The sequence below is a fragment of the Wolffia australiana genome, chromosome 10, assembly GCF_029677425.1.
Source record: "Wolffia australiana isolate 7733 chromosome 10, ASM2967742v1".
Classification (NCBI taxonomy): Eukaryota; Viridiplantae; Streptophyta; class Magnoliopsida; order Alismatales; family Araceae; genus Wolffia; species Wolffia australiana.
Genome location: NC_135844.1, coordinates 12,857,208 through 12,882,542, shown reverse-complemented (window position 1 = coordinate 12,882,542; position 25,335 = coordinate 12,857,208). Strand labels below are relative to the sequence as shown.

General features: G+C 40.1%; 3 protein-coding genes across 3 annotated transcripts; all 3 read left to right on the top strand.

Moving 5' to 3' along the window:
- The first annotated feature begins 2,806 nt into the window (after positions 1 to 2,806).
- LOC144708449 (Pentatricopeptide repeat (PPR) superfamily protein) lies at positions 2,807 to 4,834 on the top strand. Its single transcript, XM_078581776.1, has one exon. The coding sequence runs from the start codon at positions 2,944 to 2,946 to the stop codon at positions 4,702 to 4,704; it is 1,761 nt and encodes a 586-aa protein (XP_078437902.1). The 5' UTR covers positions 2,807 to 2,943; the 3' UTR covers positions 4,705 to 4,834.
- Positions 4,835 to 5,032: 198 nt separating this feature from the next.
- On the top strand, positions 5,033 to 6,223 carry MAMYB (Duplicated homeodomain-like superfamily protein). The gene has a single exon (XM_078581777.1). The coding sequence runs from the start codon at positions 5,065 to 5,067 to the stop codon at positions 5,962 to 5,964; it is 900 nt and encodes a 299-aa protein (XP_078437903.1). The 5' UTR covers positions 5,033 to 5,064; the 3' UTR covers positions 5,965 to 6,223.
- Positions 6,224 to 14,040: 7,817 nt separating this feature from the next.
- Positions 14,041 to 15,867, top strand: LOC144708894 (uncharacterized). The gene is made up of 2 exons (XM_078582351.1): positions 14,041 to 14,264; positions 15,252 to 15,867. The coding sequence occupies exons 1-2, from the start codon at positions 14,073 to 14,075 to the stop codon at positions 15,648 to 15,650; spliced, it is 591 nt and encodes a 196-aa protein (XP_078438477.1). The 5' UTR covers positions 14,041 to 14,072; the 3' UTR covers positions 15,651 to 15,867.
- Positions 15,868 to 25,335: the final 9,468 nt, after the last annotated feature.

Sequence of the window (25,335 nt, the reverse complement as noted above, 5' to 3'; positions counted from 1 at the left end):
TTATTCATTTTTCACAAATCAAAAACTATCTAGGTTGGTGCAAGCGACTTGGCATGCAATGCTTTCCAAATTTTGCCAAAATCTCATATGGATTATTATCTATTTTCGAAATGAACACACAAGTTGAGAAACTTTTATTGACATGGTATGACATTAATATGTACAAATGATCACAGTAATGAGTAAATACAACCAGAATGATGATGAAATTATAGAATCAAATAAGGACGATATTTGAAATCACCCACGTTTAGTTTGGAATTTTGTATGAATTCCATTAAGAAGACAACATGTTTATCCAATTAAATTATGTGTTTCTTTTACAAAATCAATACAGTGGAATACAATTTTCATGATGACAGCATCATTTCTGGCAAAATCTCCCATTTTTTGAAGTACTAATATACAACTTATTCCCTTCACCACCTTGGTTTGAGAATGTTTATTGTAAACTTGGGTGCCATTATCGCATCAGACTGTTTTTAGTGAAAATGCGTTGTTTTCATTCCATTAAATTTGAAGGACAACATAAGTCAAATGGTGGTTTTGATCATGTCAAGGTGAACTTTATGTCTAAGAAATTTGAATTCATGGTTGCATCCGCTGGATCAACATATGATGCGAAACGTATCTTGATATATCATTACATAATTACATAATTACATTATCGAGACCACTTTCTATGCATTGAAATAACCATTGGTACTATTTCAAACTGATCATATTTTCAGAGGATTCAAAATGGGATACAATTTAAGCACCCCCGGCGAGATATGAAGGAATGTTATCATTGCACAAAATATTTAAACAGTTTTTTATTTATTTAAATATATTTTTAATGTTTTGTATGGTGAATTTTCATTTTTTTTCTTGTTGCCTTGTTCATCATAAAAATAAATATGATCACCTTTGTTCTGATTTTGAAACATTTTTTTTATAATAATGTCCATTAGAACAATTTTGAAGTGATGGGCAGTAATGTGGTCGACAAGGCAATCATACATTCCATGTCTCTTTCAATATTTGTTGATACTGCCATTTCATTATACTGGACATGTGATACTTATGATGAAATCCTTAAATACCAACAATGATGATGTAAATTATGATGAGATCATAATCCAAATATTGCTAGCCTTTAAACATTTATTCTATATATTCATATTTGAGTGATACTCAAGAAGTACATCAAAACATCCACATAGAATGACACTATCTAGTTTCATTATTACAATGAGTATAGTTGATCTCCTGGCCGACAGTGTTGAGACACTACCAATATATCATAAGTCTTATTTGGGATAAAGAAAAATGAATTAATCCATTTGAATTTTTAAATAACATTATATCAAATTATTTATCAAGTTGATGATGTCAAAATTGTGTAAGCGGTCCAAAGACATCTAGTAAATAAGTGGTTGTATTTTGACCATGACCTACATGTTACTAATCATAACCATACCCTTAGTCATCATAGGAACGTCAAAAGGATGATGACAAGGTGTAACTTTACACCCTATGGACTAAATGTTTGAATTATTAGTGCGACAAGGATGGCTAATCATGTATTCATTAATTTGGGAACATTATGGACAAATAATGGGTGCTATTTGGGGGAAAAATAACTACATTGATTCATATGAATTTCTAAATGCTGTAATACCTGAATGATTGATTCATCTCATGTTTTTAAGTGGTCCCAAGACTTGAGATACCAAATATAGCTAATGGGTGGATGATTATGCTTTGACTATAACTTATGAGTATCAAATTATTACATTTTAATCAATCTTAGCTTGGGTGTAACACTAATTAAGTGAAGTGTTTATAAGCGTTGATATGACAAAGTGTACTTACATATAATCTAATGATGATAAAATTTCCATGAGAGAGTTGACACCCTTTTCGTATCTTTTAGAGCATAAGGTGTAGCTTGACACTCCATGAGCAACTCAACCTATCGATCAAGTTAAAAGAATGACTGAAAAATTAATACCATATAGATATAGTTAATTAAAAGGGTTTCCCAATAAAGATATTACACTATTATAGTTAATAAATAAATTAATACATGGACCTAGAGGGCCACATGCATTAGATATTGATCCAAAAAATGTGGGCCTTGTAGTTGTATCCCTTTAGCACTAATCGTGCCAATGGAAAACTTGATCAGTGCCTAATGCCAATAGACTAAACTAATTGTAGGTGAACTAGTTTAATAAATTGAACAAACACTTAAAACTGGCACCCAAAAACCCAACACTTGTCTTTGTCCAAAAAGTCGCTTTACTTTTTGTTCGACAAAGGTATAGTTCTGTATCGTCCTGATTGTGGAGGATGGACGGGATTAATTTTCATCTGATGGTACGAAAACCGTCTCGTCCAGTCCTCCCGGAATGAATTTTTGTACCGTCCAGGGAAAAAACGTCCCGTCCCTCATCTCGGACAAAAAAAACCCGTTTTATATTTTTAATATATTAATATAGATTTTTCTAAAATTTTTAGGGAAATACGGAGGAGAGAGAATGCAAAGCGACATGCACAATTATTTTTGAGCGGAGTCAGCTGGCGAAGGCACAAAAATACAGGGACTTTGATGCAAATTATCATAGCGGGGCCACATGCCTACATCTCAATCGTCAGATGTGGATCCGGCAATTTTTCGTCCAGATTCGTCCATCCATTATCCTAGACCTCCGGACGGAAGGTTTTTCGTCCCACGGGACGAAAACCGTCCCGTCCAGTGGTCCCCTGGACGAATTTTCATCCCAATTTCGTCCAAACCCTTGGACGGGACTATTTTTTCGTCCCGGGATGAAAAAATATTCCCGTCCGCGTCCCTGAGCTCTATGTTTTCCAAATAGAGGTTACGTAGTGCAGACCTAGTTCATCACCGCCATCTTCGTGACTGCGTTCACTCTAAGAACCACCGATGAAGCTTCCATGGCCCGTTTCCTGCGAAGAAAAAACAGAGAAATATTCAGAATATTTCTGCCAAAGTTGAGGACACTAACCTCCCTTGCTTCCTCGCCAGAACGATCAGATCTCCACCGTTGGATGCAGAAGTGCGCCAGAGAGAGACGAATCCTGGACGGAAAGATCAGCCATGGAACCTCCATCAAGATCCATCATCACGAAGACGTCCTTCTCACCTCGAACATCCTCATCAACATGTACAGCAAGTGCGGCCTCCTCGAAGAAGCTCGCCAAGTGTTCGACGAAATGCCCGTGAAAACCATCGTCTCATGGAATTCGTTAATCGCCGGGATAATCAACCACGGAAGCCCCGAAGAAGCTCTCCAAATCTTCTCCGTGCTCCACCGAGAAGGCACGCCGCCGAGCGAGTACACTCTCTCCATCCTCCTCAGTCACTGTTCTTCGATCTCAAGGCAGCTCCACTGTCTCGCCCTCAAGATCGCCATGGCGGAGACCGTCTACGTAGCCACGGCTCTGATTGACGCGTATCAGAAGATCGGGGCCGTCCGATCCGCCTTTCAGATCTTCGATCGGATGGCGGAGAGAAGCTCTGTCACTTGGAGCTCCATGGTGGCGGGGCTGGCGCGGAATCGCCTCTGCGAGGAGAGCTTGAAGATGTTCATCATGGCGCAGAGATCAGGATCAGAGTACTCGGAGTTCACCTTCTCCGCGGCGTTGAGCGCCTCTGCGAGCGTGGCTTCGTCGCCTGCGACTTGGCAGCTTCACGCTTTGCTCGAGAAGACCGGTGTGATGATCAATCTCTTTGTGATCACGGCTCTCGTCGATGCGTACTCCAGGTGCGGCAAGATCCGGGCCGCTTATCGGATTTTCAACGGATCAGATCGGAGCGGGGTGGCGATCTGGAACGCGATGATCGCAGGCTTCGCCAAGCACGGCCGCGCTGAGGAATCTCTGATCCTGCTCCAGAAGATGCGCCAGTCGGGAGTTGTTCCCGACGAGGTTAGTTACTCTTGCGCTCTCTCGGCCATGGCGCGAGGAGGCCTCGTGGAAGAAGCTCGCTGGCTGTTCTCCGAGGTCGTCTGCCCTAATCAGCTCCACTACTCGTGCTTGGTGGATGCGCTTGCCAGATCGGGGAGGATGAAGCAGGCCTGGGAGTTGATCCACGCCATGCCGTTCCCCCCGACCGCTGCCGCTTGGGGCTCTCTGCTCGGCTCCTGCAAGATCCACCGCCATCTCGGCCTCGCCAAGCACGCTGCTAAACAATTATTTGAAATCGAACCGGAAAACGCCGGAAATCATGTGATTCTCTCGAATATCTTCGCCGCGAGCCGGCGATGGGACGATGTGGCAGAGGCGAGGAAGATCATGAAGAACAGCGGCGCGAGGAAAGAGCCAGGAGTGAGCTGGATCGAGATCCAAAGCCAGATCCATACCTTCGTTGCCGGACATCGTTCTCATCCATGGATCGACCGGATCCACGATAAACTCGCCGAGATGGAGGCAGATCTGAGGAAATTGCGCGATGTCGAGGACGAGGACGAGGAGATGTCGAAGTTCCACAGCGAGAAACTGGCGTTGGCGTTCGGATTGCTGCGGATCTCGCCGGAGAAGGAGATTGTGATCTTCAAGAACCTGCGCGTGTGCCGCCATTGCCACTCCTTCATGAAGCTCGCGTCCGCCGTTCAAGGGAGGGAGATCGTCCTCAGAGACACCAATCGATTCCACCATTTCTCTCGCGGTTCCTGCTCCTGCAACGGCTTCTGGTGAATGAATAACCGTCTCGATTACGGAGTATTTGTATTTATAGGTTTCGGCCTCTTCTAGAAACTTCTAGACTTGTCAACGTTCACATGGACGGAGGACGGAACAAGAATCCATCATCTTCACTGTTAAGAAACCGTCCGAGTCATCCAACGATTTCATACTGGCCATCGACCGTCATCGTCATCGTTACAGACAGATGACTCACAGATGACGTATGAATGACGTAATGATGACGAACGAATGACGTAAGGATGACGAAAAACCGACGGATTTCGTCCGTATTTCATAAAATTAACTAAGTTTAAGTTTTACTATAAATACTCAAAGTTGGGTACTCTGAAGAACACGAGCTTGGCTGGTGCGATGGAGTTCATCGACGAGGAATCGCGTCCTCGATTCGCGATCTCGCGCTCGCGAGCTACCGCGACGATTTCTTCCCAAGAATCGTCGAAATCCACCGTCGACAAGCTCCACGCCTCGGTCTGCGCCGTTGCATCGATCGTTCTATCGATCGGATCCATCGCCATCTCCGGCAGATCTCAGATCCTCGCCGCTTTCCTCGCCTGGACCGCGATCTCCCTTCTGATCGGCCCTTTCGCCCCAATTTCCATCACCGGAGGCGATTTCAGAGTCGGAATCGGCGAAATCCTCGAACCTGTGGAGGAGCGCGACGAGCCGAAGAAGCGCGCTCGGAGATCGAAGGATTTATTTCCTCCATCATCGGCGGTTCCGATCGCAGGCTCCGTTCCTCCGATCGTCAGCGATAAGCCGAAGATCGAGGTGGTTTCTGCCCCCGAGAAGGATTCCAGATCTTCGGAATCGGAATGGAGCGAGGAGGATTTCGAGATCTTGAAGAAAATGATCGTCAAGCATCCCGTTGGGGCGCCTGGACGGTGGGAAATGATCGCGGAGGCCTTCAAGGGGAGGCATGGCGTGGAGAGCGTGATCAGGGAGGCCAAATCAATGGCGGAGAAGAAGCCGGTTGATTCGTTTGGGCAATTTCTGCGGCAGAGGAAGGCGGTGGATAAACGATCGGAAGAGGCGAGCTCGGAGTTTGGGGAATCGGTCGGATCGATCAACGGGGACGAGATTTGGAGCAATGGAGAAGACATCGCTCTGCTTAACGCCCTCAAAGCCTTCCCCAAGGATGCGCCTCTCAGATGGGAGAAGGTCGCTGCTGCAGTTGCTGGTAAATCGAAGGAAGCTTGCGTCAAGCGGGTTTCTCAGTTGAGGAACAATTTCAGGAGCTCGAAAGCTTCCTAATCACGGCACAGTTTCGCCCATTTTTTTCTCCGGGTCAGTATAATTCTCCTCCCTCGGCTTCAGTTCTCTCTTGGGTTTGCCAAGTTTTTATGTGATCAGCTCGAGATCATCAGATTTTGATAGAGTTCTTACGTTTGGCCCCTTAATTTTTACTGAATGTTCTTCACGGGTTTGCAATTCTCATAGAAACTCGCTGTTATCATTATTTCGTTCAATGGGACTTGTAATTCGATTTACAAGAGTTTCCCAGATTTTGATAGAGTTCTTACGTTTGGCTCCTTAATCTTTACTGAATGTTGTTCACGGGTTTGCAGTTCTCATTGAAACACGCTGTTATCATTATTTCGTTCAATGGGACTTGTAATTCGATTTACAAGAGTTTCCCAGATTTTGATAGAGTTCTTACGTTTGGCTCCTTAATCTTTATTGAATGTTGTTCACGGGTTTGCAATTCTCATAGAAACACGCTGTTATCATTATTTTGTTCAATGGGACTTGTAATTCGATTTACAAGAGTTTCCCAGATTTTGATAGAGTTCTTACGTTTGGCTCCTTAATCTTTATTGAATGTTGTTCACGGGTTTGCAATTCTCATAGAAACACGCTGTTATCATTATTTTGTTCAATGGGACTTGTAATTCGATTTACAAGAGTTTCCCAGATTCTACTACACGTAAGTTTGTCATTTGTTTTGTCGCCTGTAACCATTCTACTTCTGTCCATCTCTCTCTATTTCTGGTACTGGTTTTAACATGCGTAATCTAATGGGATATCAACTTTAGTCTTTACAATTTCAAATGCTACAAGGTTTCCTTTATAAGATGTTATTTAATGGTCTTAATGGCTGAAAAGAGCCAATCGGATCTGCCATAACACTTTTTTTCGTTGGAACAATTCAACAGAAGTATATTTAACATTTCCATTCAAGAAAGCTTCTCATTGGCCTGGAATAACATTTTTAGCTTTTTATAACTGGATTGATTGGGATGAGAATTCCGATTAATAGGAAAAAGCAGATGAAAATACTCGTTTCTTCTAGTCTTATCTTAGCATCTCCATATTTTTGTGACATGCCCATCCTTTCTCATTTTCATCTGCTTGTGCTAAAAATAAGCCATATTTTCCAACTCAACATGGTTTAATCTGGTCAATAATCAGCATAGAAATCGATTTTCATTCCGTTTTGCATCTGTAAGTGCTGTTCTTCGTGTCACCTGGAAATTAGGTTACTTCAGTAATTTGTTTTAATTTAAAGATCAACTATTCTGATTTTTTTTTTCGGCACTTGGTTACTCTATTCGTTTGTATATTTAGAGAAAAACATAATTTTTGACCAAATGATATGACGTATAACTATTGTTCCCAATATTTTCTCTTAACCTAGGAGGTGAATATTAAGATACAAGATTACTTCAGAGAGTGAAGAAAATCAAGAAGAATAAATTAAATTCTGGCCTGCAAAAGAACAAGAACAAAGGAATTGGAATACAAGCTTATCTTTCAACGTAAGGTCCAGTGGTCAGATCCGGTAAGAATCGTAATTATGGAATGATCTTTCCTTGTCATATCAAAAATCCAAAAATAGGTAGGAAAAATGATAAATATAACTTGAATTTTCAAATTTATGAAGTGTCTTTGAAACACCTTTTCTTGAAAACATTGTAAGAACAAGAGAAGAAAACCTCAATCTGTCTATCAAATTACTTCAATAAAAAGAGAGAATGTCGTCACAGAAGTCTTTAAAATTAACTCACATATTGGAACTTTCAAGTTTTAATTTTGAATTGGAGAATTGACCAAAATAGAAACAATTTCTATAACTAAAATGGAACATTTTGTTCGGAAATTCAAACATCTCATTATTTACAGTGTTATGGTTTGTATTATAAATTTTTTATTTATTTATGTAACTTGAATAGGTAAGAGGATCAACAGTGAACATGGATTGTTTGCCCAGTTAGATAAATTCTCTTTTCTATAGATGTGTTTGTTAAGGTGGCTACAACATGACCTAACAAGAAGGGGTTGAATTAGGTTGTTTAAATTTTTGTATTTTCTCTCTTTTAATGTTTGAATGGTCAACAAAGTGAACTTATATTTTCCTATCTATTGAACGAGGTAGAGGATAAGGATTGAAACATGTGTATTATTCATTTTAAAAAATTATTTGTGTAAGTTGGATAGGTAAGAGGATCAACAGTGAGCATGGACTATTTTTCCAATTAGTTAGAGAAATTATTTTTCATAGAGATGATAAAGAGGGGGGGGGTGTGAATTAGGTTATTATTTGGGGAAGAATTCATCTCCTGTTCGTCCTGTCTCATCTGAACATAAATCTGTGAAAGAACCTATGCAAAAATTGTTAAGAGCAATGGACAGCCTAGTGCCTGAAGGCTGTGGCCAATGAGAACTTACAATAGGGGACAGGCAAACTGGGAAAACAACCATTGCTATAGATATTATATAAAACCGAAGTAAATGAACTCAAGCTCTGAGAGTGACACATTGTATTGTGTTTATGTAGCAACCGCCTAAGTTGAAATCTAGGCACAAATGGCCTCATTCCTAAGTTGCAATCTAGTTTTAGGATTTAGATCATCGAATCTTTTGCTCAATTATAATACAAAAGAAGGATTTATTCTCATATTGTGTACAAATTATCATCTCATTCAAAGTATAAATACTAGTTTACTGACTTCATTCTCGTCTATGCGACACGGTTAGGCTTTTTACACACCCTCTGTATCCTTTCATAATGGTCATTGCACCATCTTCGAGTTCTTGAGCTCCGACGGCTTCCATGATTTCTTAGATCAGGTACTGATCTTCACACATTTTTCCATATTGTTGCTTCACATATTCCACCTTCATACTTTGTCAGCCCTGAGGGGCTTTCTTATCTAAATGAAGATATTGTTCCATATTTTTCATGAGGATATGAACCTCAACTTATGTTGTTGATTTCAATGTCATCTCTCTCATTCTGGATGATTTCAGCTCCTCCTCTTCACCTGTAGGTTAGTATCCAAGGAAATAATGATTTAGAATGATTATAGTACTATTCCAGAATATCAGTTCAGACGTTTTATAAAATATTAAAATACTGAATTGAGATAGTGGATATCAATATATGTATGAATATAAAATGAACTTCCCTTCAAAAAGTCTTCCCTTTCTCTTGCAACTCCCTTCAATATGTCTCGCTTCAATATGAACAATGATATTTTCTCAATTTTGGTTTTCTCAGGTATTCAGATCCCAATTTCTTTTGAAATATATGGTGAGCCATAAATTACATGTTATCAATCCTATTCCAATTTAATGTATCAAAGTATTTGGTCAACATTTTTGTCTCTTCTGCCACACTGAGCGCAAAAAAGGATCGTTTATTCACTGTTTCAAATAACATGATATGAAATTTTTTTGGGCACTGAAGGACCGTAACAGAGAAATCCAATGTCCATTTCTTAATCTATTTCACATGGATTCCTAGAGATTATGTATAAATTTTCATTGAGCTGTGGCGAATGAACTTGGCAATCCAATCAAGTTGAAAAATCTTGGAAATAATAAATGAATATAATAAATTAAAACAAATCCACATTTTGAGTAAGCTTCACATCAATTGATTTGTTGTGAGAAAAATTCTTAACATCTAAGAATAAATTTAGAGCATATGAATTGATGAATGAATTTGGTAATCCAATCAAGTTGAAAAATCCTGGAAATAATAAATGAATATAATAAAGTAAAATAAATCCACATTTTGAGTAAGCTTAGCATCAATTGACTTTTTGTGAGAAAAATTCTTCAGAATTTTATTAAAATATAAAATGCACTACTCCTAAAACAATATTCTTAAGTTATTATTAACAACATGCAATATTAAGTGAAAACTCGATAAAAACAAAGACAACCAACCAACTCAATCATATAAAAAAATGACATGTTGATGGGGGACCATCTAGCTTCGAAGACCCCATCAAACCAGTTCATCGAGCAAGGGCTCACGTGCGAGACCGAACCTTCGGAGTATCCAGCCTTGTCAATGGGCCATAAAGGTTTGATGTTATCTTTCCCACATTTTCCTTATTTAGTAGGCCATGTATGTCGGCCGCATATGTGTTTGTTTTTTTGTTTAGTCGCATGTGTTTTGACCGCTGTACGAACCTACACGTTTGCGCGTGTGTTAGCGCATGTGTGGGCGTGTTCATCTGCCTCTCTCTCCTATTAGGGGGCCCTAATTACTTTTAATTGGGCCTTCTATCCCTTTATTTCTAAGGGGGGAGGCCCATATTTGCCCCTATAAAAGGTGGGGCCTGCCCATAGGAAGCGAAGAGAAGAAAAATTGATTTTAGATTTTTAGAGATTTTTAGAGAGAGAGAGAGAGAGAGAGAGAGAGAGAGAGAGAGAGAGAGAGAGAGAGAGAGAGAGAGAGAGAGAGAGAGAGAGAGAGAGAGAGAGAGAGAGAGAGAGAGAGAGAGAGAGAGAGAGAGAGAGAGAGACCCTAGAGTTCGCCGGAAACCGCCGCCACCACCGCTTTTGTCAGAGCTCCAGCCGTCGTTCCTAAGGCCGCCCAGCGCTGCCCCCAGCCGCCAACACCCCCAACGGCCACCCAATGCCACCCACGACCGCCCAGGTCCGAATGCGGCCGCTCAGGTAGCCCGCGGTCGCCCTAGGCCGCCCGCAGCCCCGAGCCTCCCGGGTCGCCCTAGGTCACCTGCGACCGCCGCAGCAGCCACCGCAGCAACCGCCAGCGCCACCGAAGGTGCCTGCGGCTGCCACAACAGCCGCCATCAGCCACCGCAGCAGCACGGGCCGCTTCAGCCGCCTGCGACCGCTAGCTGCCTACCGCTACCACCATCGTGTTCTGCCATCGTCGCCACGCCTGCTAGTTGTCTGTCGCCGCCGATGTGCCCTACCATCTCCGCTACAGCGGCTAGCTGTCTGCCGTCGCCGTCATACCTTGCCATCGACGCTATGGCCGCCAGCCATCTACCGCTGCGCCTGGCTACTACCGCAGTGCCCTGCCATCATCGTCGAGCCCTGCTACCGCCGCCGTGCCCTGCCATCACCGCCGCGCCCAGCCATCACCTCGCTTGTCACTACACCCAAAGTCGCACTTCGCCACCGTGCTCGTGGCTACAGCCATCGCCACACTTCGCCACCGTGCTCGTGGCTACAGCCATCGCCACACTTCGCCACCGTGCTCGTGGCTACAGCCATCGCCACGCCTCGCCACCGCGCCCATCGCCGCGGTGCCTTGCTATTGCGCCCGTCGTTGTGCCTAGCCGCCTACTAGCACTGTCGTGCCTACTTGTGCCGTTGCGCGGACTTGCATTGCCGTGCCTCCTTGCGCTGCCGCACCTCCTTGTGTCGGCGTGCCTACTTGTGCCGCTACACTTACTTGCACTGCCACACCTACTTGCGCAGCCACACCTACTTGCGCCGCCGCGCCTACTTTCGTCGCTGCCTCTGCCTGCACCGTCATCGCGCCTACGAGTTGCTCGCCTTCCACGGTTGCCGAATCAGACACCTCCCGAACCTACCGTTCAGTGCCTCCGAAATGTTTTCTCCACCGCCAAGGTTAGATTAGTGCTAGATAAGATTCACGTTCTGAGGATTAGGATTTTATTCCGTACGTCATTGGTTGAGACCGTCGAAGGCATGCACAAAAGCAGCAGTAGCCGAGCTCGCACCGTCGGCCTTCAACCTGACGTCGGGATCATCTGGAGCCTAGTGGCATTCCCAGGTCGCACTTACCGTAGCCTAATGGTCGTTGGTCCTGTCGACGCCAGATTTGTACTTCTCAATGATTTCATTGGCGCATCATCATCACTCGCATTCCGTCCACATTAGTCGTCTCCACTTCATGACATGACTGTCATCGCTCTCCCTGTGTGACACATGAGGCGTTTGATCCCAGCGCACGTCGTGTTACATCACATGTTAGCCCCCATCTTTGTCTCCTCTCTTCTTGTGTTCAATCTCTCAATATTCCAGTGCTTGCATGCTGATGAACCAGAAATTAGGGTTAAAAATGTCATTTAAGGCTTTTGGTTTATGCAACAATGTGAACAATTGAGTTTTATGTTTGATTCCTGTTTTTTTGGATTTATATTTATTTTAGGAAACAAATCTAATTTAATGAAATCAAACTAATAAAAATTAATTCATCATTTCAATTTGTAGCTCTCTGAGCCATCTTATAATCTCTCTCCTCTGATTTTCTCTCTCATCCTAATTGTATGGCAGATTACTAGCGTGGCACAAACTTCTAGGAGTGGAAAAGTCAATCAATTTATTAAATAAATTTAAATAAATTCAAAATTATACTTCATCACTTATAAAAGTTTATTCTTTATGAATTTAACTTCACAAAATTCCAGAAAAATCAGAATATCAACTTTATTTGAATAGATACAAACAAATATTTTCTGACATGTAAACTTATTTTAGTCATAAAATTAATGTCATAAAACTATGTTGAAAAACCATTAGATTATGAAAAATGGGAAATTCATTATTAAAGTGCAATAAATCATTTTAAGCATTAGTGATATGCATTTATGATCATTTCAATGAAAATAAGCACATAAATACATGAAATTATTACTAAAAATAAGATAGTATTTCTCATTATCACATGTTAAGTACCTTACAGCTTCGTAACAAGTATTAAGAATAGCATATGATTATCAGCTCTACGCTTAAAATAAAAGCACATTAATTTTTATCAACAACAATTATTTAATTGAAGAGAAATACAACCGGATAATAAATATCTTTATTTTATCATTCTTGTCCATCTTCTGAGCTCTTCTTTTGCTCATCTCACCGATATTACAATCCTTCCACACCAACTTCATAACAAGTATAAAGGATTCTAGATCATAATTAGCTCTAGGCTTAAGTCAAAGCTCAATAAATATCAACAAAAAGTATAGAACTTCAATTTAAATATAAAAATCAACGTTTTCTCATAATTTTTTCTATCTTCTGAGCTCCTTTCTTGTTGATCTTGCCAATACTACAGTCCTTGCAAATATAACAACTTTTTAACTTTTTAACACTGTAAAGGATAATCGATCACAATTAGCTCTAGGCTCAAATCAAAGCTCATTAATTTTTATAAAAATAATATGTTAACAGCGGAGAACTTCTACGAATAATAAATATCAATATTTTTACTTTCTTTCCCATATTCTGAGCTTCTATTTTGTTCATCCTGATAATACCCCAGTCCTTGCACACTAACTACTTTACAAATTCATAACGAGCATTAAGGATATTCTATCATAATCAGTTCTAGGCTTAAATCAAAGCCCATTATTTTTTATCAACAATAATTACTTGAGAGCAAAGAACTTCTGAGCTCCTTTTTTCTTTATCCTGCCAATATCATAGTCCTTGCACACAAAACACCTTAACAACTTTACAACAAGTATCGAGTATGCTAACAAAGTATTAATTTTTATCAAATAGTAGGCTTAAAGCAAGGCTCATAAAATTTTAATAATAGGAACTATCCAACAGGAGAAAAATTCAACTCAATAATAAATATTTTCTATATTTTCTTACTATTGTCCATCTTCCAAGCTCCTTTTTCTTTATCCTGCCAGTATCATAGTCTTTGCACACAAAATAACTTTACAACTTTAGTACAAGTACCATGTGTTCTACCAATGTATCAATTTTTATCAGATACTAGGATTAAATCAAAGCTCCTTAAAGTTTAACATTAACAACTATCCAACAGGAGAAAAGTTCAACTTAATAATAAATATTTTCTGCATTTTCTCGCTATTGTCCATTTTCTAAGCTCTTTTTTTCTTTATCCTGCCAATATCATAGTCTCTGCACACAAAAAAACTTTACAACTTTAGTCCAAGTACCATGTATTCTACCAAAGTATTAATTTTTATCAGATACTAGGCTTAAATCAAAGCTCATTAAATTTGAAGTGTAGCGGTGTTAAAGAAAAAAAAAAGCTCATTATATTTTAACATTAACAACTATCCAACAGGAGAAAAGTTCAACTTAATAATAAATCTGAGCTCTCCTATAAATTGAGAGACTGCTCTCCAGATCAATCCAGTAGCTCAGCGATGGCGGTAGTTCCTTCGTTCAGCTTGAAGTGTGGCGGTGGACCGTCGGCCATGGCGATTCTCTCGACCTCAGGCAGGAAAGGAACTTCTCTGGGCGCCTCGGCTTCTCTCTCATGGTCTTCGTCGCTCCAGACTTCGAGCTTGCCAACCACTCCTGGGGTGCTTGCGTGGTCCTCCTCTTCCGTTCTCTCGGTTCGTCGGGATACCCTAAAGAATCCCAGATCATTGATTTTCTCTAATTCATAGTCCTCATCCAAAAAAAAATGTATTTTCCGCCTCTTAGGAAGAGAAAATGAGCGGTAGATTGTGCGTTCTGGATAATTTTTGAAAGCAAGGCAAGGGGGCTGATGATCGTTTTCTGATTTTTCTTTGGAAGATGAAGAATTTTTTTTTTTGATGAGGATTCATTCTCTCGATTTTCAATTGAAGAGGATTCATTCCATGTCTGAATATACTGAATTTTTATGAGGGCAGGTTTTGGATGTCTTATTATCTCTTTATTATTCTTCTGGTAAAATGGTCTCTGTAATCAGCCTTGCTCCATAGAATTGATTGACGTATACTCATCATCGGGACACTCTACAAGTCTCAGAGAATTGTTTTTCATAAAGTCATATTCTTCATCTGAAAATTTGTATTCACCGCCTCAAATTACAAGAAAATAAGCGGCAGAATGCGGGTTCTTGATTTTTTGATTATCTATGGAAGATAAAGAAAAAACTGTTTTTGCAATGCTGCCTGTCTGAATATATTGAATCTTAATGGGGGCAGATTTTGGATGTGGTCCCTTTTTTCGTTGCCTGAAATAGTGAATCATCTTATTTTCTTTGTATTAATCTTATGTGAAAATGGTTTCTAGGGTAGCCTTGCCCAAAGGAATTGATTTCTCCAACTGAAAAATTTCCCCCAAAACTTGGCATCGTGCCTGACATATTTCCTGGCAAAAACTCGAATGATCCCTTGATTTGCTTCAATTTAGGAAACTTATGCAAGTGGGTTTCACTTACCCAAAGGAATTGAAAACCCCCTCCCCCTACAGTATCTTGCTCCAAAATGAAAAACATCTTCCGAAATTGTCACTAAGTTTATTCAATCGATCCAGTATCTTTTTCCAAAACTTTTCCTGCTCAAAACTCGAATAATCAGTTGATCTGCTTGATCTTTGGCCAACTGATGCAGGTGGGCATCACGAGGGCTGCGTGGACTCGAAGATCTCGAAACGATCCTTCGAAAAAAACGAACAGGAAGTCATGGAAGCAGCGAACTGATATGTATATGCGGCCATTCCTGTTGGATATCTTCTTCTCCAGAAGGTTTATCCACGCCAAGGTGATGCACAGAGGAACTTGCAAGGTGATTTCATCAGCCAGTACTAATGCAGCAGACATTAGGTACTCCTTGCCCTCTCTGGTTGATGATGATGCTTGTTGGACCATTGGCCAGCTCATTGCTGAGAGGTGCAAAGAAGCTGATGTTTTTGCTGTGGCTTATGAGCCAGGGAAGAAGGAGAGAATAGAGGGTAAGATTGGGATCATAATCAGTGCCATCAAAGAGAATGGCATCATATTTGTTGAGTAATCATAGGGTTTGTCATCTGGGAAGAGTCGCGTCATTCGTCCCGTGGAGTCTTGTGGGCGGATGACTTGGTCCGAGATGACAATAGGCCTGATTAACTCCTGGAATGCCCCTGATTAAGGGTTTAATCACTTGTTTAGTGATGAATTTGGTAAGATAAATAATTGCATAAGTTCAAATTTTTACCCTGATCAAGATACAAACCTGACATATTCTATGACACCACCAATCTTGAGATAGAAACACTGTGGTTAATTGTTTTAACTCTCTAGGATGGTATCTTTGAACCATTTTGGGATATGTTGGATTTGGTACTCATGGGTCCCTCATCAAGTAAGTTATTCTTCTCGTGATAGATCATTTTAGTAAAAATAGCTGAACTTTGAAGATTTGAATATTTCATCAAAGGAAAAAGGTCCAAAACAGTTTATAAACCGCCACAAAGATGATTATGGGATAGAACAGCAATTGAAAGTTCATAACATTGATGGAGACGATATATTTGGTATTTGTACTGATCAGATCCATCTGATATCTAGGTGAAAGTCTCCTCGAAGGTCAAAGACCCATGAAAATCTCTCTTTCATGCTCAGAAATAGGGCCAGATGTGGGAATAATGGTTTTGCATGCAAAAGGGTTAAAGATGAGACTTATGCTACCTAGTTTCATCTAGCTTAACTTCCAAGGTGTACCATATCTTGTCTATGTGGAATTGCAACATTATGAGGTCCCACTGGGCTAGTGTCCACCCTCTGTGCTCAGCCTTGATAGTGATAAGTCCATTTTATGATTTAAAATAGTTGAATTACATGAGGACTTGTCCATCTGAAAAAAGTGATACGTAATGGGAGAAAATTAAATATCAAACTATTAGAAGATCCTAACTATTTTTTGGGTATTTTGATCTGATCAATAGCCTTTCAAATGGTGCTATGGATTAAATTTTTTTGGCAAGGGTGTGTATATTCAACCAAACATCGGATTTTGGGTCAAATTATTAAGAACCAATAAATCAAGAAGAAAGCACTGGAACCAAAATTTAAACACAGTTGATGGATCTCTGGAAGCCTTCTTTCCTATAGGCAAACTTAATTGGAGGTCATGAATATTATGTTGGATGTGAGCTAATGGTTCATCCATGTCTCAATCTTTAATATTATCGTGTGATGTTTGTAATTAAGTTCATGAATACATGTAATGATTAAGTGAATTATGATGATAGTATTGTTGGGGCATAACATAACCTAAAACAACATTCAATGAAATACAAAAGGGTCAAAAAGGCGCATGAAGGTCCTACTCACTTGGTGATCAATAATTATATTGACATAAATGTAACCCTAATATCTTTCTAATAAAGACAAGTGTTTATTGCCAGGAAGTTACTCCAAGATTGGATCCATTTATCGAAGAGACAAATGATTTGTCACAGTAAAAGTATTTGATGAAAACTTATTAGGAAAAGAGTTTGAAATCATCATCCTTGTTCTTCATGAATACAGTTTCTTATATCTTTGAACGACATTAATGAGGCTAACCCATTGACTATTAGATATAGGTTAAATGATGCATATATTTAGCCACTTAATTATTTGATATGGGATAAATTCTAAGCTCTAGTATTCCCTCAAGCCCTATAATTATCCTAGATAAAAACTCAATAAGTACAGAGACTGCACAAGGACTGGGTCTGCTAGGGACCAACCTATTATCTGTTGATATATCTTTAGAAATTAAACAAGGCTTTCCTCACTATCGTTGTAAAAATAGGGTGGCATGATTTATAAGTATACTTGATGTTGACCAATGCATGCATGATGGAGGGTTGAGGCTTCAATTCTACATCCAGAGCAGTAACAGTCATACCCTCCTTTATGAATTATTTTAAACAATCTTGCTTTGCTAGTGTCATTTTCACTTGAATACAATCAATTTAACTCTTTTAAAACATGGGCTGGGTATTTAGTCAACTTAGATACGTTGATAGTAACCTTAATGATATGAAAATATCTACCTCTACTTTCTCCTTGAACATTGTGGTTAGGCCAGTGGAAGGATCGATCTCCCAAATAATATGAGAGCTTTACATATATCCTCTGTGATTCATCCTCCACCATAATAAAACTGTCTGGGAGGTATCAATTTAAAATGAAAAATATCACATCTTAAAAAATTCTATTTATGATGCTTCACATATCCATTCGTTAATTGTATCTTATCGGGGAGAGAATGATACTCTCCTACTCCAGATGGATAATTACATATATCAGGGATTATCCTAACATTAGTTTCTATGTCTAAAAGGATTGACTAAATGCAAATGCTCTGGTTCCAATGATAATCTCAATTTTAGGGTTAAAATTCGTCGTAGGTGATTGAGATTATTCAATAAAATATATTTGACCGTACTTGAAAATACTCAGTTAGTGATGAGTACGGATCGTCTCCACAGGGAACGATGATTAAGGAATTACTTTCTTAAACTAGTGATGATCAATGAGCGATCGACAAAAACACAATTCAAGGATATGAGCGAGTGATATCAATGAAGTACTTAATTTATATGTAAAGTTAACTAAAATAAAAGATTAAGTGATTGTGATGGACACGATAATGAACAATGGCATGAACGAGGATAGTGGTTGGATATGGAATGGTACGATGGCAAGGATGGAGAGATGAGAGAATGGGGACGTAAGTAAGTGAAGTGATAATGAAACGTTGATGAAAACCTATAACTATGATAACGATGATGTTGGGAGAGAAACAACGTAAGGCGAAGACACTTACCTTAGATCCTTACGTTCCGCCAGGATCACGGCGATTTGCGAGTGCCGGTAAGCTCCCCCTCTTCTCTTTTGTCTCTTCCCACACACCCAAGACACCAAGAACACTCTTGATGGATCTCAAAACTCACTCTCTTTCAATCAGCCCACAAAAGTGGGAAGCAAGTTCAAGATGGTTTTTACAATGATCCAGGCCTCTATTTATAGATTAGAGGGTATGGATAGAAAGAGGAGGGGAAGATGAAAAGTCATGGCCGTTGGAAGTTGAAGCAATCCTAGCCTTTAATTTCTTCTCTCTCCTCATCAATGTCATCAGTTTGTGCCTGTTAAGAAGTCAAAGCACTTGGTATTCTGTGGCTTTTTGTATTCCGTGGCTTTTCATATTCCATGCCTTTTTGTATTCCGTGGCTTTTCATATTCCATGGCTTTTCGTATTCCGTGACTTTTCGTATTCCGCGACTTTTCATATTCCGTGCCACATGTACATGTCAAAAGGACAAAAAGCAAAGAAAAAATCTCTTTGTCAACGCTGACGTGACGGCGCATCCACACGCCATGTCACATTATGCCATAAAAAAACCAAAATACTTAAAATTTCATATTAAATCAAATAGAAGCCCAAAAAATACGTATATATATATTTTTTGAATCAGAAAAATCATATATTTCCAAATTTAATATCCAAAAATTCCAGAAAAATCATATTCTTTCTCAAAAAATTATATTCTTTTAGAATATACTATTAGAAAAATCCTAAAAATATAGAAAATTCATAAATTTGTTCTAAAAATAGATTTAATCATTTTAAGCTTGATAACATGCAAATATGAGTAATTCAATGCATAAAGACGCATAAATATAATAATATAAGGCACGAAAAATGCATGTTATCATCCAAGCATGATCACAATAATTACAATGTCTCTTCTCTTATTTGGGATTCAATTCAATTAGAATAAAACATATGATTTCATTTAGTTTATTATTTTTTCTTATATTGGGATTGCTAGAGGCCTTTAAAAATCTATAAAAAGAGAGTACATGGAAAATGGCATGGACTAGTGGGATATTGATTTTTACCCACTTGACTACTTTATGCATCTGGTTATCACCTATAAGTTGTTTGGTATCATATTTCTCCAATCTGAGGGTATGTATTTTGGATACTGAAATGACCGACATTAAAATAAGAATTTCATATTGAAAGAAAAAAGTGTAATCGTATCCATGGTAGAAGCTTAAAATTACTTTGACGATCATATCTTATTGGACAGAATCAGAATTACTACATTTCATGTACTGATACAGAAATGCAGATGCATGGCATTGACAATACAAATATCCTACTCCTTATTTGTTAGAGTATACTATGTAGGCCTGATAAGGGCCTATCCATGTAGGCCATATAGGCATACATCCTCTTATATGAAGCCATATTGGGATTCCATAATGTAACCAATTAGGGCCTCTATGAGAGATTATCTCTCTCTCACTATCTATATCACTCTATCTCTCCTATTGGGTCTATATTAGCCCATCTACCATTCTCTCTCTCACACATGCCCTATGTAAGGGTTTTATGGAAACATCACATCAACAACCTAATGAGAAAACCCTATTTTCTCTCTCTATCTCCATCTCTCTCCTTCTTCCTTCCTCTCCATCTCTGTCTTCTACATTATTAATCCAGGTTTGAAATAGTTCCTTGTGGATGTTCTCACTGTTCCAAGGCATTATGAATGGGGTCGAGAGAGAGAAGAGAAGAAGGTTGGATTCAAGGAGAGCCTTCAATGACAGTTTTAACCGAATGGTTCATTAGATATTTAAAGGATTTTAGTACATTAGATGCTTGGCAAACCCAAGAGCATTGATGATGTCCTACAGTTGGACATTCCGTAGTGCATGATTGATATAATTAGCCTTCATTTTCATGCAGTGCATGTTGGTAGCAGTAATCTGAGAATCAGAATATTTGAACCATTGATACGGACCAAGAACAGGACGGCATCATCACTACCCAACTCAGAAAGATCTTACACCATGTTTGAATAAGACATCTTGAAGAAGGATACGTACAAAAGGAGATAGAAAGATGAAATCATCCACGTTGAGTAATCTAGTGATAAGCACATAAATAGAAATGAATAAATGAGATAGTTGTGCCTTATTTAGTGATATAGAGTCAGAAAGATCTAATACCATGTTGAAAAAAACATATGGAAGAAGGATCAAGAGGATATATGGAGATAGAAAGATTGATGGCACATGCCATCAAGGATCATCGATGACGCCGTCAGCGCCGCCCACCACAGTCATCGAAGACCGGGTGAAGATGCTCGTTATCACCTTTTGATTTTCGTCGTTTCGTAGTCATTAGTGTTTCTTCGTATTCGTCATTTTATTTTTGTCACACTGCGACGCGTCCCGTCTACGCCCATTTTCATCATCATGGGAAGGGGTCTCTAGTCCTTTCCCCCTTTTTCTTTTTAAGTTTTAAATTTCCCCCTTCTATTGTGTAGTGGGGGGCCCAATATAAAAGGGCCCCTAATGGACCCAAGCCTCTTTATTTTGTTTTGTTGACCCACTAAGGGGGCCCATTTGACCTCTTCCCCCTTTATAAGGGTAAAGGAGGGGCGCCCTAGTTCTTCAGACCAGGAAGAAGAAAAAAGGGAATATCGTGTTTTTTTTTTCTATCTTGGTCTCCCTTCCTCGTTCAGGAGAAAATCACAGAGGAAGGAGTAAGAGAGCACAGAGGAGAAGAAAGAGTGGGGAATTGGGCAGAAAAGGAGGTCTTCCTGTCTTCCTTTCCCTGGCTAAAGTTGACGACTGCTGTCCCTCCGATTAGAGCGGTCATCCCCTTGCAATTGAAGCAGACTCTTCCCGCCACGGCATCTCCCGCGGGAAAATCTTCCATGAAAACCACCTAGGGAGAGATCAATTTCTTTTCCACACAATGGGCGAAGGAAATATTCCCAACCACCATCTTGTGTGATTGGGTCGGCCCTCTATCTACTCAAGGGCATGCAACTCTTCACCCTACAGTCAGGGACATATCTCTCCACTGTCGACCTCTCGCACGGCCGGAAATTCCCTCGCTGCGGGATGATTAATGGATGGTAATTCATACCGGGTGTGCATTGTGCCCCATTTCGAGTGCATGATCTTTCCTCTTCACGCCGCGTGGGCAGCAATGCACCATTTGACCTGTGCACCATGCGATGGGAGATTTGAAAACTAGCCGGCGCGAGATTGATTAAGGGGATGCCAGATTTGAAAACTAGACTGCGCATCACAGCTAGCTAATTGTTGCACCTCATCTAAGGCCGCCGAGGGCCATCAACCATCGCGCACATCAAGTGTTCGGCCTAGTGTTCGGCGGTGCAGCATTGTCATTGTCTCTTGGCACCTGCAGCTGCCTTGACCGATCATCCGTGGAACTTTTGGGTTCTAGAGGCCTAGATTTGGATGAACAGAACAAAACGATGCGCATCGGAAGACTTTTGCGAATCGAACGACATAAAAAAAAATCATTAAAACAATGTACCTTTGCACGAATCTCATTCGTGATTTCTACAATCCCGGAGCGAGACGAGTGCAGTTGCTCAATTGTGCAGCCTCTAGACGTATCCACGCGGTCATCGACACGTCGTATCTCCTCCTTCTCGTTGACGAGCCCCGTTCTTTCTCCGTCGGCATCGTTACGTCGTCCTGATCACATCAGGGATGGAGAGGGGGTGTGGGGAGAGTGGAGAAGAAGGGGAAAGGCCCCTGAACAATTCTGGCCTGGGTGAATTTCGTTCAGGGCCTTCCCTTATTTATACTAAGTGGGTATTTTTCATAAAAACCCCCAAAACTTAAGTATATCTTCCAATGTCCAAAAGACCATTTGCGTGTGACCCTCTAGGCCCACGTATCAGTCTAGTTAACAACTCAATAATCGTTATTGGCCTTCCAAATTAGTTAACTATATCATCATATAGATTAATTAACGTCAGATCGATTTGACCCAATCGATAGGTCGAGACTCCGACACGTGGGGTGCCAAGCTACACCTCGTGTCCTAGAAGATACAAAGGAGTGTGTATCGACTCACTCATGGAACTTGTTCATCATTGGTTACCGTGTATTTATAATCCCTCATCCACTTGACGCTCCTTGGACGACTTAGGGTATGGTCAGCTGTCAAACCCTAATCGGTCATCCGAGTTAGTACTGATGCATTCAGAAATCATCGAAGAACTCTTCTCCGATATTTCACTGCCTTGGCCTAGGACTTCGTTGCATCGTCTTCCTTGAGCTTTCACCTCTTATACCGAGGGTGGACGATCCCATCTTGACCACTCAATCGCCTTCGTGTACTTCTTGATGCACCCAAACTAAGACCGTTTAGAATCCAATGATTAGAGACTCGTTGGCCATAGCCAAAGTACAACCGTCTGTTCACAAGACGTCTTTGGTGTCTCAGGTCTAAGGACCACTTACACAACTGTGACGTGAATCAACCTGATTGACAGTTTGGTATAATACCATTCAGTGATTCGTACGGATCAATTCAGTGAACTTTTTCCACTAAAGAGCACCCACTATCTATCCTTAGTGTCGCCACACTAATGGCTATGGGACCAGCCATACTCCTCGTATGAGTGAGGCTAGATAGTGCTATTCTATCTGGATACTTTGATGTCCTTCTCACGTATCCTTTGAATAGGAATAATTAGAACACGTGCTTAAATACTAGTAATCTCCGTATTACGATCTCATCATAATTCACTAAGTCCGATCATGTATTCATGGACTTCATTAATAGAACATATAATGAATATGTTCTATTAATGAATATGGAACGAGATGTGGAATGTGTGATTGGCTTGCTGGCCACATATATTTTCCATCAGGAACAACCTGCACACTATCGACATACTGATCGCCACTGCTCGCGTCCCCATTGCCTGATCCTGCTTACGCTGCTCTGCCATAAGGAGAGCTCCCGGGACGGCTCGACGCTTGAGCTGGCTCATTGCGGTCTCCCTGCACTCTCATCCTCCGACCTTTATCATAGCTCCAGCATTAAATTGCCTGTCAAGCTGTTGTTTGCTCTCAGACGCCTTTCTGCCACACTTGCTCCAACTGCCGCCGACCGTCGACGGCCCTGCATGACAAGCCACGCAGCGGCGATGTACGCCGTCCTCTCCCGTCGCTCGTTTAATTACCGCTTGCAGTACGCTTTCGTCTTGACTCCATCGCGCTCAGGCTAGGTAGGCGAGAGATGAATACTTGAGAGAACTATGATAAATTGAGGCAAATACCATCAGTTACGTGCGAGCCCTATAGATTGATTTCGTTCGGTCGTTGACGCCTTCGTCGCTCCGACGAGGTTCGAGAGGCCACCGTCGGCGTCACTCGGCAACCCTGTTCAAGCTTGCAGCTCGGTCCCTCCCTCGAGTCAGAGCCTGCACGTACGACACGTAGGACATTCATTTTTGCATCGTAGTCACAATGACCCGTTAGGGTTTATCCGTCGGACGATGATACCGTCGACGTTCGATACAACCATCTATTATCGGTACTGAGCCATAATACGCGGTGCCGACTGGACGACATCCTAGATGACGTCTGACATCAAAGATTGAATTATCCCTATTAATTTATGTTTGTGATACACACTTAAATACACATTAGAAAATGAGGTGGTGATAACACTTAAATAATTAGGTTATTTTTGGGAAATTTACACTTGTTTATACATTAAAATAAATATAACTGTTGCTATCAATCGTTAAATGATTAAACCTATTTTTAGATTGTATTCTGATTTTTGTAGATTTAATCATTTTTTAAAGGATTTTTTGACATTATATTCTTAAAGAACTTAATCTTCCAATTTGGAATATATTTTTTTGTGAATTTTTTAAATTACATTCAAGGAGATATGAATTTTATAAGTCAAAAATATATATATTATACTTTTATCACAATATTTATTTTATAATGATTTATTAATATTTTTTTGCCTTGAATATGCGCCCACCATGTGTCACCATTTTATTCATCGAATGGAGACCAATCACAAGTATCCACAATGATTAACTGTGCTAATTGATAACACCCTAGATTTGGTATTTAATTCAAGAAATTAGCACAAATTTATGCATTTAAAGAGTTTAATATAGGGCTGTTATCATATATTACATGTTAATTAATTTTTCCAAGTGAATTCTGAATTTTCCCTAATTTTCTGTTAATTTATGAATTTTAAGGAATTTATTTAAGCTTGAAAAAATTATATTTAAATGGAAATGGCAGGTTTAAAAATTAATTTTAATGTTAATTAATGTGGAGACCAACTATTGAATTTTCTAGAATTTTATTGGATTATTTTGGGAATATATTTGGGGAAAAGAATTTTAAATAGAAAATGATATATTTATTAGGAAAATAGGAAATTTGAAGCAACTTCTAAAGTCGAAGGTGTTTTTCTTAAATTTTCGTTGAAATTATGCCCTTAAAACAGCTCTCGGTCATCCATTGTAGGCGTAAAGATACAATTACAATAGTTGCAAAGTTTTATTGAATTAATTGGAATTTTTCTATGATTTGTTATGGGTTTTCAAGGAAATATGGAGGAGAGATAAAGCAAAAGGGGCATATACATAAATATGTTGTGGCCGGCATCTGTTTGTGTGCGCCCATCTAATTAGGGACTTTTCTGAAAAATTCTGGGACATTGCGGCAGTAAGTTCACCGCCCCTGCGACACATACACAGCGCGCACGGGGGGTGTGGTGGCGCACTGTGATAGGCTGGCATTAGTCCAAGCGCACAGATGCGTGCAATGTTTATTTTTCTATTTTTTCTTATTTATCGGAGGGGGTACATGGTGCGCCGAGAGAGGAGGGCCAAATG